The 13,744-nt window shown below is 42.0% G+C and overlaps 1 protein-coding gene across 10 annotated transcripts in view; it reads left to right on the top strand.

Annotated features, from left to right (window-relative positions):
• Positions 1 to 13,744, top strand: part of CTPS2 (CTP synthase 2) — a 138,176-nt gene that overhangs the window by 79,529 nt on the left and 44,903 nt on the right. Inside the window, exon 16 of one of the 10 annotated variants that reach the window (XM_043537878.1) lies at positions 7,697 to 7,951. The exons of the other annotated variants lie outside the window; for them this stretch is intronic. Coding sequence (XP_043393813.1) covers positions 7,697 to 7,936 — 240 coding nt within the window. The 3' untranslated portion in view covers positions 7,937 to 7,951. Of the gene's footprint in view, positions 1 to 7,696; positions 7,952 to 13,744 lie in introns of those variants that run through there. 10 annotated transcript variants of the gene reach the window in all.

Genomic DNA, 13,744 nt, shown 5'->3' with positions numbered 1-13,744 from the left:
GGGAAACTTTGGGGATAGGGGGAGCCTATACAAGAAGGATGGGTTCCACCTAAACCAAAGTGATCCAGACTGCTGGCACTTAACTTTAAATATGTTGCAGAGCAGTTTTTAAACTAAGATGGGGGAAAGCCGATTACTGCAGAGGCACACGTGGATCGGACAGAGACTTCTCTTAGAGGCGAGTCTATTGATAGCGATTCTCTAGGTTTTAGTCAGGAGGAGAGGATGGAAGAGGATAAAGTATGGGCCAGATCAGACGAGAAACATTCACATAAAGAATCTGACACATCAGAAAAGGGCAGACAAATAAACAGTGACAAGTTTTTAAAGTGCTTGTACACAAATGCTAGAAGTCTAAATAATAAGATGGGTGAACTAGAGTGCCTCATGTTAAAGGAGGATATTGATATAATAGGCATCACAGAAACCTGGTGGAGTGAGGACAATCAATGGGACACAATCATTCCGGGTTTCAGAGTAACAGCCGTGTTAGTCTGTATTCGTAAAAAGAAAAGGAGTACTTGTGGCACCTTAGAGACTAACCAGTTTATTTGTTTATCATCAGTTTATCATTCCGGGGTACAAAATATATCAGAAGGACAGAACAGGTTGTGCAGGGGAGAGGGAGTGGCATTATATGAAAGAAAATGTAGAATCAAATGAAATAAAAATCTTAAATGAATCCACATGTTCCATTGCATCTCTATGGATAGTAATTCCATGCTCTAATAAGAATATAACGGTAGGGATCTATTATCGACCACCTGACCAGGACAGTGATAGTGATGATGAAATGCTAAGGGAGATTAAAGAGGCTATCAAAATAAAGAACTCAATAATAGCAGGGGATTTCAGTTATCCCCATATTGACTGGGTACATGTCACCTCAGGACAAAATGCAGAGGCAAAATTTCTCGATGCTTTAAATGACTGCTTCTTGGAGCAGCTGGTAGAGGAATCCACAAGGGGAGAGGCAACTCTCGATTTAGTTCTGAGTGGAACTCAGGATCTGGTCCAAGAGGTAACTATAACAGGACTGCTTGGAAATAGTGACCATAATATAATAACATAATTTAACATTCCTGTGGTGGGAAGAACATCTCAACAGCCCAACACTGTGGCATTTAATTTCAGAAAGGGGAACTATGCAAAAATGAGGAGGTTAGTTAAACAGAAATTAAAAGGTACAGTAACAAGAGTGAAATCCCTGCAAGCTGCATGGACACTTTTCAAAGACACCATAATAGAGGCTCAACTTAAATGTATACCCCAAATTAAAAAAACACAGTAAAAGAACTAAAAAAGAGCCACCATGGCTTAACCACCATGTAAAAGAAGCAGTGAGATAAAAAGACATCTTTTAAGAAGTGGAGGTCAAATCCTAGTGAGGTAAGTAGAAAGGAGAATAAACTGCCAAATTAAATGTAAAAATGTAATAAGAAAAGCCAAAAAGGAGTTTGAAGAACAGCTAGCCAAAAACACAAAAGGTAATGTGGCAAATTTCCAGCACTACAATGATGGGTCTCATGCTTTCTCTTCTTGGGGGTGGGGGGAGGTTCAGGGCACCATTTCCTGCCCCTGAACTGGGGTATTAACTGCCCCACTAGTGTCCTAGAGGAGGGGAGTGGCAAGGGAGGGACCCAGGCCCACCCTCTATTCCGGGTCCCAGCCCAGGGGCCATAAGGATAGCAGTAAACCACTAGAACTAGCAGTTCCTTCCCCTGGGCTACTTCCCACTCCTGCCCTTCAGCTTGTAGGGCTTCATGCCCTCCCTCTGCACAAACCAGGTATCTCTTTACCTAGGGTCTTGGTCTTCTTAGCCCATCACAGCACTTCTCCAAACTCTCCTCTGCTTCAACACCAATCCACTCTGTTTCAACTCCTCCACTTATCTGATTGAAGCAGGGGGTTTTTATAATGTGACTGGCTTGAAGTGCTCTAATTGGCTTCAGGTGCTCTAATTAATTTATAGCAAACTTTGTTCCCTCTACAAGGAGTAAGGCTCCAAAAAACAGTCTTTTGCTGCCCTCTGGCCATGCTGTATCACAGTAATAACAAAATGTTTTTTAAGTACATCAGAAGCAGGAAGCCTGCTAAACAACCAGTGGGGCCCTTGATGATCGAGATACAAAAGGAGCACTTAAAGTCATTGCGGAGAAACTAAATGAATTCTTTGCCTCAGTCTTCACGGCTGAGGATGTTAGGGAGATTCCCAAACCTGAGCCGTCCTATGTAGGTGACAAATCTGAGGAATTGTCACAGATTGAAGTGTCACTAGAGGAGGTTTTGGAATTAATTGAGAAACTTAACAGTAACAAGTCACCAGGACCAGATGGCATTCACCCAAGAGTTCTGAAAGAACTCAAATGCGAAATAGCAGAACTATTAACTACGGTTTGTAACCTGTCCTTTAAATCAGCTACTGTATCCAGTGACTGGAAGATAGCTAATGTAACGCCAATACTTAAGAAGGGCTCTAGAGGTGATCCTGGCAATTACAGACCAGTAAGTCTAACATCAGTACCGGGCAAATTAGTTGAAACAGTAGTAAAGAATAAAATTGTCAGACACACAGAAGAACATAAATTGTTGCACAAAAGTCAACATGGTTTCTGTAAAGGGAGATCATGTCTTACTAATCTATTAGAGTTCTTTGAGGGGGTCAGCAAACATGTGGACAAGGGGGATCTAGTGGACATAGTGTACTTAGATTTCCAGAAAGCCTTTGACAAGGTCCCTCACCAAAGGCTTTTACATAAATTAAGTTTTCATGGGATAAGAAGAGGGAAGACCCTTTCATGGATTGAGAACTGGTTAAAAGTCAGGGAACAAAGGGTAGGAATAAATGGTAAATTTTCAGAATGGAGAGGGGTAACTCGTTGTGTTCCCCAAGGGTTAGTCCTAGGACCAATCCTATTCAACTTATTCCTAAATGATATGGAGAAAGGGGTAAACAGTGAGGTGGCAAAGTTTGCAGATGATACTAAAGTGCTCAAGATAGTTAAGACCAAAGCAGACTGTGAAGAACTTCAAAAAGATCTCACAAAACTAAGTGATTGGGCAACAAAATGGCAAATGAAATTTAATGTGGATAAATGTAAAGTAATGCACATTGGAAAAAATAACCCCAACTATACATACAATATGATGGGGGCTAATTTAGCTACAGCTAATCAGGAGAAAGATCTTGCAGTCATCGTGGATAGTTCTCTGAAGACGTCCATGCAGTGTGCAGCGGCAGTCAAAAAAGAAAATGGGATGTTAGGAATCATTAAAAAAGGGATAGAGGATAAGACGGAGAATATCTTATTGCCCTTATATAAATCTGTGGTGCTCCAACATCTTGAATACTGCATACAGTGGTCCCCTCATCTCAAAAAAGATATACTGGCATTAGAAAAGGTTCAGAGAAGGGCAACTAAAATGATTAGGGGTTTGGAACGGGTCCCATATGAGGAGAGATTAAAGAGGCTAGGACTTTTCAGCTTGGAAAAGAGGAGACTAAGGAGGGATATGATAGAGGTATATAAAATCATGAGTGGTGTGGAGAAAGTGAATAAGGAAAAGTTATTTACTTGTTCCCATAATATAAGAACTAGGGGCCACCAAATGAAATTAATGGGTAGCAACTTTAAAACAAATAAAAGGAAGTTCTTCACTCAGTGCACAGTCAACCTGTGGAACTCCTTGCCTGGGGAGGTTGGGAAGGCTAGGACTATAACAGGGTTTAAAAGAGAACTGGATAAATTCATGGCGGTTAAGTCCATTAATGGCTGTTAGCCAGGATGGGTAAGGAATGTTGTCCCTAGCCTCTGTTTGTCAGAGGGTGGAGATGGATGGCAGGAGAGAGATCACTTGATCATTACCTGTTAGGTTCACGGCCTCTGGGGCACATGGCATTGGCCACTGTTTCCCCCCCCCCCCCGCTGGCTGGGGGGGCTCCCCCAGAATCTGAGGGGGCAAGGGACGTGGCAGCAGTGGAGGTCACCCCGGTGGCATTGGCCACTGTTGGTAGACAGGATACTGAGCTGGACAGACCTTTGGTCTGACCCAGAATGGCCATTCTTATGTTGTGTGTATGCATTATTTATAATACAGCCTTTAATTCCATGATCCCATATTACTTTTTACACAGGACATCTGGTTCATTGAGTGCACAAAATGGATCTGATCTGGGGATGAATAAGGATTGTGTAATGAAGGAGGCTGTTGTCTGTAGGAAGCTGGAAGGTGGGTAGTGAATGAGGCAGGGGACTGCAGGAAGAGACAGGATGGTCTAATGGTGAGACCAGACGAATGCCACTCTGGAGGCTTGAATTTTATCCCAGCCTCTGCCACCAGGTTTCTGTGTGACACTGGACAAGTCATGTATGCCAAATTTTTCACAGTCACTTCTGCATGTAACTAAAGACTGTATCATAGTATATATGCTTGTGGGGCGGTGGTAAATTAATGTTGCAAGGGCAATATTCATTTTGGCATTTCCTGACTTGAAAGTACTTGATTTTGCAACCTTTTAATCCTTTTTAATCATTCATTTTGTATTCCTAATTTATTATGAACACTTAGGCCACATCTACATTACAAACTTTAGCAACATACGTTAAAGTTAAGCTGGCATACAGCTGCCACAGTTAGTATGTCACTTGTGAGCACACACTTGGCCGCCTGCATTGGCTTTTCATGTACTCACTAGTAGAGTTTGTGTCAATGCAAAGTGCTGCACACAATGGGTAGGTATCCCAGTCTGGCAAAATGCCTTCTGGGAAGTTTTCACAATGTATTGTTGGGCAGAAATGAGTCACACAGTGAACTCTGGGAGTGAGGGGTCAAATTCCCCTCTCACAACTTTCTCCATCCCAGAATGCCATCCGTATCCCATAATTTTTGCACCTTTCTTTACGATCCCACAAACCGATGTAGCACTGTTTGGTGTCCACCCTCTGTGATAGAAGCATAGAGTCGGCACAGCTCTGTACTGTTGTCATGAATGTTGCAAATACAGGATGCATGATTTTCTGATATTATCAGAACCTCAGGAAGAACTGCAACAGTGCGGGACATGACAGTTTTTTTGAGGGCAGATTGCTGAGGGACATGACGAAAAACACTTACAGGTTGTTGCTGGCATTCATGGAGCAGCTTTGTTCATACTGTGAACAATAATAAAATACCATTTATTTAAATATTTTTGGATGTTTTCTACATTTTCAAATATATTGATTTCAATTACAACACAGAATACAAAGTGTACAGTGCTCACTTTATAGTTATTTTTGATTACAAGTATTTGCACTGTAAAAAAAATAGTATTTTTCAATTCACCTAATAAAAGTACTGTAGTGCAATCTCTTTATCATGAAAGTTGAACTTACAAATGTAGAATTATGTACAAAAAAACTGCATACAAAAATAAAACAATGTAAAATTTTAGAGCCTGCAAGTCCACTCAGTCTTACTTCTTGTTCAGCCAATTGCTCAAGCAAACAAGTTTGTTTACATTTGCAGGAGCTAATACTGCCCACTTCTTCTTTACAATGTCACCTGAAAGTGAGAACAAACGTTTGCATGGCACTGTTGTAGCCAGCGTCCCAAGATATTTATGTTCTAGATGCGCTAAAGAGTCATATGTCCCTTCATGCTTCAACCACCATTCCAGGGGACATACTGATGATGGGTTCTGCTTGATAACAATCCAAAGCAGTGGGAATCAATGCATGTTCATTTTCATTATCTGAGTCAGATGCTACCAGCAGAAGTTATCTATGCAGTTATATAACAAAAAAAAAATCTACATTTGTAAGTTGGACTTTCACGATAAAGAGATTACACTACAGTACTTATATGAGGTGAATTGAAAGATACTATTTCTTTTGTTTATCATTTTTACAGTGCAAATATTTGTAATAAAAATAATAAATATAAATAATAAAAAAAATAAAAATAATGTATACTTTGATTTCAATTACAACACAAAATACAACGTATATGAATATGTAGAAAAAATCCAAAATATTTAATACATTTCAATTGGTATTCTATTAAAACTGTGATTAATCCCAGTTCATTTCTTTAATCACAGTTAATTTTTTTTGAGTTAATCGCATGAGTTAACTGCGATTGACAGCTCAACTTGCTAGACTGGATCTCAGTGAGAAAAATATCTGAATAATTATAGCTCTATGTTGTGTCCTGCATAACATATGTGAGAGAAAGGGGGGAAAGTTGCTGCCATGGTGGAGCGGCTGTCTGCTGAGTTTGAACAGCCAGACACATGGGCCGTTATAAGAGCCCATTATAGAGCTATGCAGTTGCGGGAGGCTTTGAAAAAACACTGTAATAGTCAGCCACATTAATGTGCTGTGCTTGACTGTGCCCTGGCCCTGTAGGTTTGCAGGCTGTTAGGCATTGTGCAGTGCTTGATGTGCATGTATACATACTACACTGTGTATTATAATAAACCTTTGAATTACTATGATTTCCTGTGCATTTATAACTGTTACATGGTCTTTCACTGAAACTGAATTATGCCGTGCTTGCTGTATGTGTACGGATATTACTTGGTGGTTTCTTGAACCTATGAATTCTGTGGTGCTGTGCATTTACAAGTGCTGGGTGCTTTGAATCCTGCCATACATTCTGCAGTGTGCTTGGTGAACTAATAAAGATAAATTTATTTACAAAAAATAGAATTTTATTGTCTGACAAAAATAGTGGGGAAAAGACAGTGTACAAATAAAAAAGGACAATACAATACAAACATGAATTAACTGAACAGAATTTTAACTAGAAAGCACACAGATCTGTCCATTCAAGTGCAGAAATGTAGTCTGCTTTGGCTACTCTGACAGTAGCCGTGCCTCTCCCAGATCAGTGTATGTGAAGCTGTCCCCCTGTGTGGAGTAACAGGGTTAGGGATTTGACCCGTGGTACCAAGTAGATTGTTGCGGGGTGTCCTACTGCCAAGGAAGAAATAAGGCGGCCATCCCTAGAAACCTTTGGGAGAGGATTGCAGAGTATCTCCATGAAAGGTTCATTGAGATCTCTCAGGAGGATACAAGGGACATCCCTATATAAATCAACAGGGTGCTCCATATGCCCTCCTTCGTCCTCCTAATCCTACAGGGGAATGAAAAGCAGATAACTCTAGCTCTGTTGTTGTACTGTTACCTCTTCCTGTATGAGTAAGACAGTTAAATATTGATATATGTGGCCTTTGGTAATTTGGTATGGGCCAGGTGCCACAATTGTTTTTAAACACTGTAAGGGAAAAAGCACTTACCCGAGGAGGGTTCCCTGGATTGGGCTTGTCCGTGTTTGGCTGGTGGGACTAGCCGGACCACAGCGGTGTCTCAAACTGGTCCTGGTTTGTGGCATAGCTGGATCCTCTACACCACCCCCACCCCAATACGTGTCCCTCTCCTCCTCCTCTTCACTTATGGCAGGGGTCTGTGTCTTGGGCTCCACTGAGGTATCCATGGTAGTCTGCGGGATGCTGGTGCATACTTGCATATCTGCCAAATCTGACATGCAACTCATCGTAAAACCAGCAGGTCTGCAGCTCAGCACCAGATCAACTGTTGGCCTCCCAGATCTTGTGGCATATGCATACCGCAGTTCCTTTGCTTTCATGTGGCACTGCTGCTGGTCCCTGTCGTGCTCCTTCGCCTGAATCCCCTGTGCAATTTTTTTATAGATGTCCACATGTCTACAACTGGTCCATAGGTGTGCCTGCATAGACTCTCCTCCCCACAGTCCCAGGAGATCCAGTACCTCCTGTCTTCTCCAGGTACATCTGGATCATGTAGCTAGTCTGGTCAGTTGGGCAGCTGCACACAACAGTGGAGAGCTGGGAGATGTGCTCCCAAGCTGGGCGCTCAGGGAAAGGCATTTCAAAAATACACCAAGTGTTTTAAGGGAGTGGAGTGGGGCATGACCCCTAGGCAGTGGAGTTCACAATTGTGACCAGAGTGATCAGTGTTGGGCATTGTGGGACAGCTGCTGGAGGACTATTAGGGTCAACATAGGTCATGCAGCATCTACACTCACACTGCATTGACCACAGAACAGGGACCGCAGCTCAATGCCGTTCAGGGAGGTGGTTTTGCTATATTGCTGTAATGGGGTACTTCTGTTGGCAGGAGACCTAACTTTGTAGTGTTGACCAGGCTAGTTCATGGCTTGCTGCACACTAGTGTCTGTGTGAATCCTACTGACCCATGCTAACAATTCCATAGTGTGCTTTGAAACAGGAATAGATCAAAGTGCACTATGGAAGTGTGGCGGCTCCCTGCAGGTGCTGCCCAAACTGGCCACAGTTCCCAGCCAATGGGAGCTGTGAAGCCAGCGCTCAGGGCGGGGCAGGGGCAGCATGCAGAGCCACTGCGCCGCGCCTCCGCCTAGGAGCAGCAGGAACATGTCGCCACTTGTGGGGAGCTGCCCGAAGTTAGCGCCACCCGGATCTGGCACCCTGCTCTCCACCCATGCCCCAGGCCCCTGCCCCGAGCCCCGTCCCACACCCAAACTCCCTCCCAGAGCCCGCACCATGCACCCCCTCCCGTGCCCCAACCCCCAGTCCCACACCCCTTCCCGCACACTGAACCCCGTGTGGTCATTCCTCCACCTATGAGCAGCAGGGACATGTCGCCGCTTCCGGGGGGCCACGCGGAGCCGGATAGGGAGCCTGCCGGCCCCACACCAACTGGAGTATAAACTGGACTTTCAATGAAGATCAGAAATGCCAGTTTATAGAGCTTTCCAGTTGGTAATGTGCCAGATAATACAAATTTTACTGTAGTTAACTTTCAATAACAAAAGTATTGACTTTTTAAGAATTAGTTTATACTGACTTTTAAAGATCAGATCATTCTAATAGCCTCACTGCTTTCCCCCCAAGTTCAGTTCTATCACGGGGTATAGTATTCTCAGGAACTCCTAGAATTAGAGGTCAGTTCTTTATGTCATTTCAGAAAAGCTTTTGGATGGCATGGAGCATTAACTGTGGTTCTAATGTTCTCAGGGAGGGGGAGGCATGAGGATCATCTCAATAATGATATTGTAAGGTCTACTATCTCAGTTCACAAGGGCTATAAAATCCTAGTGCACATCACTGAAATGCTTTCCAGTCGTGTAGTTTCCATCCCTGATGGCTCATGAGATGTCACACATTGGAATGGCTCTCTGTACTTTGGGTAAAATACAGGCCATCAAAGACCATTTAGCAGACAGGCCACTTTCAGCATCGTACGTGTCTCTTGAGCTAAACTTGAGACTGTCCCTGCAAGAGAGTAAAAGTAATTACAAGCTCTAGTGACTGCACTACAGACAAACCGTCTATAGATTCCCATAATTCTTTACAACCAGCCCTTAAGAAGATCCTTGTTAGATCCACACCCCACACAACAAAAACACTAACCCAGGAACCTATCCTTGCAACAAAGCCCGTTGCCAACTCTGTCCACATATCTATTCAAGGGACACCATCATAGGACCTAATCACATCAGCCACACTATTAGAGGCTCGTTCACCTGCGCATCTACCAATGTGATATATGCCATCATGTGCCAGCAATGCCCCTCTGCCATATACATTGGCCAAACTGTACAGTCTCTACGCAAAAGAATAAATGGACACAAATCAGATGTCAAGAATTATAACATTCAAAACCAGTTGGAGAACACTTCAACCTACCAATTACAGACCTAAAAGTCACAATTATTCAACAAAAAATCTTCAAAAACAGACTCCACACAACGAGAAACAGCAGAACTGGAATTAATCTGCAAACTGGACACCATTAAATTAGGTTTGAATAAAGACTGGGAGTGAATGAGTCATTATACTAACTAAAAACTATTTCCCCATGCTAATTTTCCCCCTAGTGTTACTCACACCTTCTTGTCAACTGTTTGAAATGGGCCATCATGATTATCACTACAAAAGGTTTTTTTCTCCTGCTGTTAACAGCCCACCTTAATCGATTGGTCTCATTAAGAGTTGGTATGGCAACGCCCATTTTTTGATGTTCTCTGTATATATATATCTTCCTACTGTATTTTCCACTGCATGCATCTGATGAATTGGGCTTTAGTCCACGAAAGGTTATGCCCAAAAAAATTTGTTAGTCTCTAAGGTGCCACAAGTACTCCTCATTCTTTCTGCTGATACATACTAACACGGCTACCACTCTGAAACTTGTTAGATTTGTTTATGCTGGTAATTTGCTAAGTAATATTGCCATCCAGTGGTGGAACTGGCCAGTTGCAATTACACAGTTTTATTTCAACTTTGTATGCTTGTAAATGGAGGGTGGGGTACTAATACTGGTGAATTGAGGTAGAGTATGTAGTAGGCAAGAAACTAAACCAAACCATACCAAAATTGGGAGGAGGGAGGAAAGGAAGAAAATAAATAAACAATACCCTAAAAATATCTGCATGGTGGGTATTTAAAGAGTGCTCTGTTAAGAAACCAGTGAAGTGGTCCTGCTGCCCTACCAAAATGTTCCTGGTGAAAGTTGTTACTGTGGTCTTTTGGAAGGCAAAAAGCTAACGAAAGGAAGGAATGTGGTCCAGGATGAATAGGGATGAGAATTACCGTAGCTTAGCTGAGCCTTTGGGTCATCCAGGAGTGGGTGGGTGAGGTTCTGTGGCCTGCAATGTGCAGGAGGTCAGACTCAATGATCTTACTAGTCCCTTTGGACCTTAAAGTCTATGAGTCTATCTTTGGAAAGTCAGACTGTGTTGTATTTTGGCAACAAGTATTAAATATTAAAGAGGAATGGCAGGGAAGTAGGCTCATTCATTAGAATAAATTGCAGTAATCAATATTTTAACTGTTACAATTAGTTTGAATTGGTTACTCTTTGTAGTTCTCACAGCATGGACTCACAGCTGAGCAGCTCGTGAAACAAATAGGATTGCGTGCAGCATGGCTTGGCAACAGGACTGAGTGTGCTGTTTACCTTTGCGATTACCTGTGTGGTCTTTTGTATCTTGGGACTCAGATCTTTGTGGGATATGATAATACGTGGCCTTAAAGTGTCAAGTCAACACAAATTACACCACAATTTTAACTTGTGTGTTCACTTTGTAGTATCTTTGCACTACTTTGTGTTATGTTTACTTGCTTTTCCTTTTCCACCCCGTCTTGGTGAACATTTGTGCCACACATCTCGTGGTACATTGACTCATGGTGGCGATCGTGTTTGTACTGTATGGATGTTTTGTATATGTTGTGGGTTACTCAAGCAACGCTAGGATAATGCGTTTTTGTCTTCCTATCCTGGCTGATCTGCATAAGAGACTAAGATTTTACCACAGCTTCTAGCTAACGAAGACAGTCTCTTAGCTCAAGTACTAGTGGTTCTATCTGAAGGTCTAGGGTTCAAGCCCACCTTCACAACTACAAGAAAGGAGAGAAACAACATGGGCCTCATCAAAAATAAGTCCCTAAAGCCACAGATTTATGGTTTTTTTTTTTAATTGTGAGAAAAGTGAGTATGAGCTAATAGGTGGGGTTGTTATTTTTATGCAGTGCCTACTCATTGTTTGCCCTTTGTAAACTTGTGCATCTTGGGCAGGTCATTGAGGCTGGCCTTGTTAGTGGAGTGGGTGAGCTGGGGTGGGGATGTGCCTCAAGGAAAGTTTCCTGGACACTTGGCTCAGCTTGTGCAGTAGAACTTCCTCTTCCATCTAGGTTGGTTTATTTGCTCCAAGTTATAAATCAGACATTCTCGTGGGATCATCTTAAGCAGTAAAGTGGTATGATTTTCTCTTCAGTTTGGAATCTCAAGTTAGCTGAATATAAAACAGAAGCAACAATATCTCACAATGATAAGCAAATTCACTTTAAAATTATTGAATCTGCCCATCTCAGCTGAACAGTTTTTGTTACATAAAAATAAAATGAGTTCTTTGACCTTGAATCACAGACAGAATAGGGGTTTTTTTTTCCCCCTCATGCAGAATTCAAACCAAGATAAGTAAATATTTTTGGTATGTGCCCTTCTAATGGAAAGGAATGGAATGGAATGTAACTGCAAGCTCAGACACTCCGTATTGCCTCTTAATACCAGAGATTTCGCTTGAAATCCAATAAACTTTATCTGTCTCAGTTTCAGTATCTGAATACAGTTCCATTTTCCTGTCCTTCATTCTAGTCAAATAAATTGGGGAGGGAGAAAGAAAAAGAAAGACATTTAGAGACTAACTATTTGAAGGGGGAAAAAAGTTCATAATTCTAACTTCTTCCCATGAGATGAGTACTTCCAGGTGCTTCAAAGCATACTCAAGCAAGGTAACAACAAACCTCTAGCTGGTATCCCTTTCTACCACCCTACCCTTACCTGCCGTGGAGGAAGAGGTTAAAAAACAAATTCAGCATTAATTACAAATTTGTTGTATTGGTTTGTTGTTTTATTTTAGAATTAAAAAGAGAGAATCTTTTAAAAAAAATTTGTGTTTCAGCCATTCTCAAAGGCGCTTCCAAGAATTCGCACTCAGCTCACAAAAATTACCTACCAATAACATTTCCTCAGCCAAAAGCTCTACCACAACAAGGGTACATTCTGACTGGAATAAAATGTAGATTAGGATAATCTACTAATCTTTTGTCTGCTGCCCACTCAATTTCTTTCCTGAAGGGAATTACCCAGTTCTGTGGTCTAAGACTCACTAAATTCATCCCAGGGCAGGGCAGGGGGATGACAGAATGTTGGGACAAGTGATACCTGACAATGGGAAACTTCCGTCATCGGAATCCAAGGCGGTCTCTTTTGCTAATGGGTCTGAAGGTGGTTTGGTGGGAGTAGAAGAGAGGAAGTAGCGTGGCTAGGTCTCTCCACAGGACCTGCTGGGGATGTTAATGTTTACAGGGGTCCAAAGGCCTTTATGAGCAACCCTTGGAAACCTCCAGAACCCAGTGATGGGGATTGCTCAGTGATGGTCTGGTGGGGAAAGAGGACGTGGAGTGATTGATTCTTTTTCCTGGCTCCTAATGGAACTGCTTTACTAAGACTGTTTAGTGACTATGAAATAACTGGAATCGGGATCTGCTGGAATATGATAAAGGTGAGCATCTTTGAGAATAAAGTGTGCATCTTATTTTGTCTTTGTTAAGAAAGGTCCTTATTTTCTCATGGTCACTTTTCTCACAATAAAAAACAAATAAATCTGTGGCTTTAAAGACTTATTTGTTTTATGAAGTCAGTGTTTTTTCTCTCCTTTCTTGTAGTTGTGATGCTCCTCCCCTTTGTAGAATATTTTACTGGCCAGACCTTTTTAGCTTGGCTAGCGCAGCCTTAAATTCCTCCAGACTGACTTCTCCATCATTATTTTTGTTCATCTCTTTAAATATGTTAGATATATCCTGTGGGGATTAATAAACAAAAAGTTAAAAATATGTGATGTTAATTTCTGCAGTTAAATTCCCCTGATAAGAGGACTGGCAATGACACATCCAATTTCCAACCTGCAATTGCCAGGAAGTAGTCCTGCTACTAACTTTGTTTGTGTATCCGTTTTTCTCAAGACACTGCGGGAATGGCTAACCTTTCTCAACTATGGGCCCCTTGAAGTTATTGGGGGTTTTTCCATTGATTTCAATGAGTTCTGGATCAGGCCCTCTAGCTGCAGTTTGCCTAAATTGCTAAATCTTATATGCAATAGGGTGATCTAGATTACAATTATGAAGCTAAGTATCAGAGGTGTAGCCATGTTAGTCTGGATCTGTAAAAGCAGCAAA

This window comes from Chelonia mydas, chromosome 1 (assembly GCF_015237465.2).
Source record: "Chelonia mydas isolate rCheMyd1 chromosome 1, rCheMyd1.pri.v2, whole genome shotgun sequence".
Classification (NCBI taxonomy): Eukaryota; Metazoa; Chordata; order Testudines; family Cheloniidae; genus Chelonia; species Chelonia mydas.
Note: the sequence above shows the minus strand (reverse complement) of the source record. Positions and strands in the feature narration are given on the sequence as shown.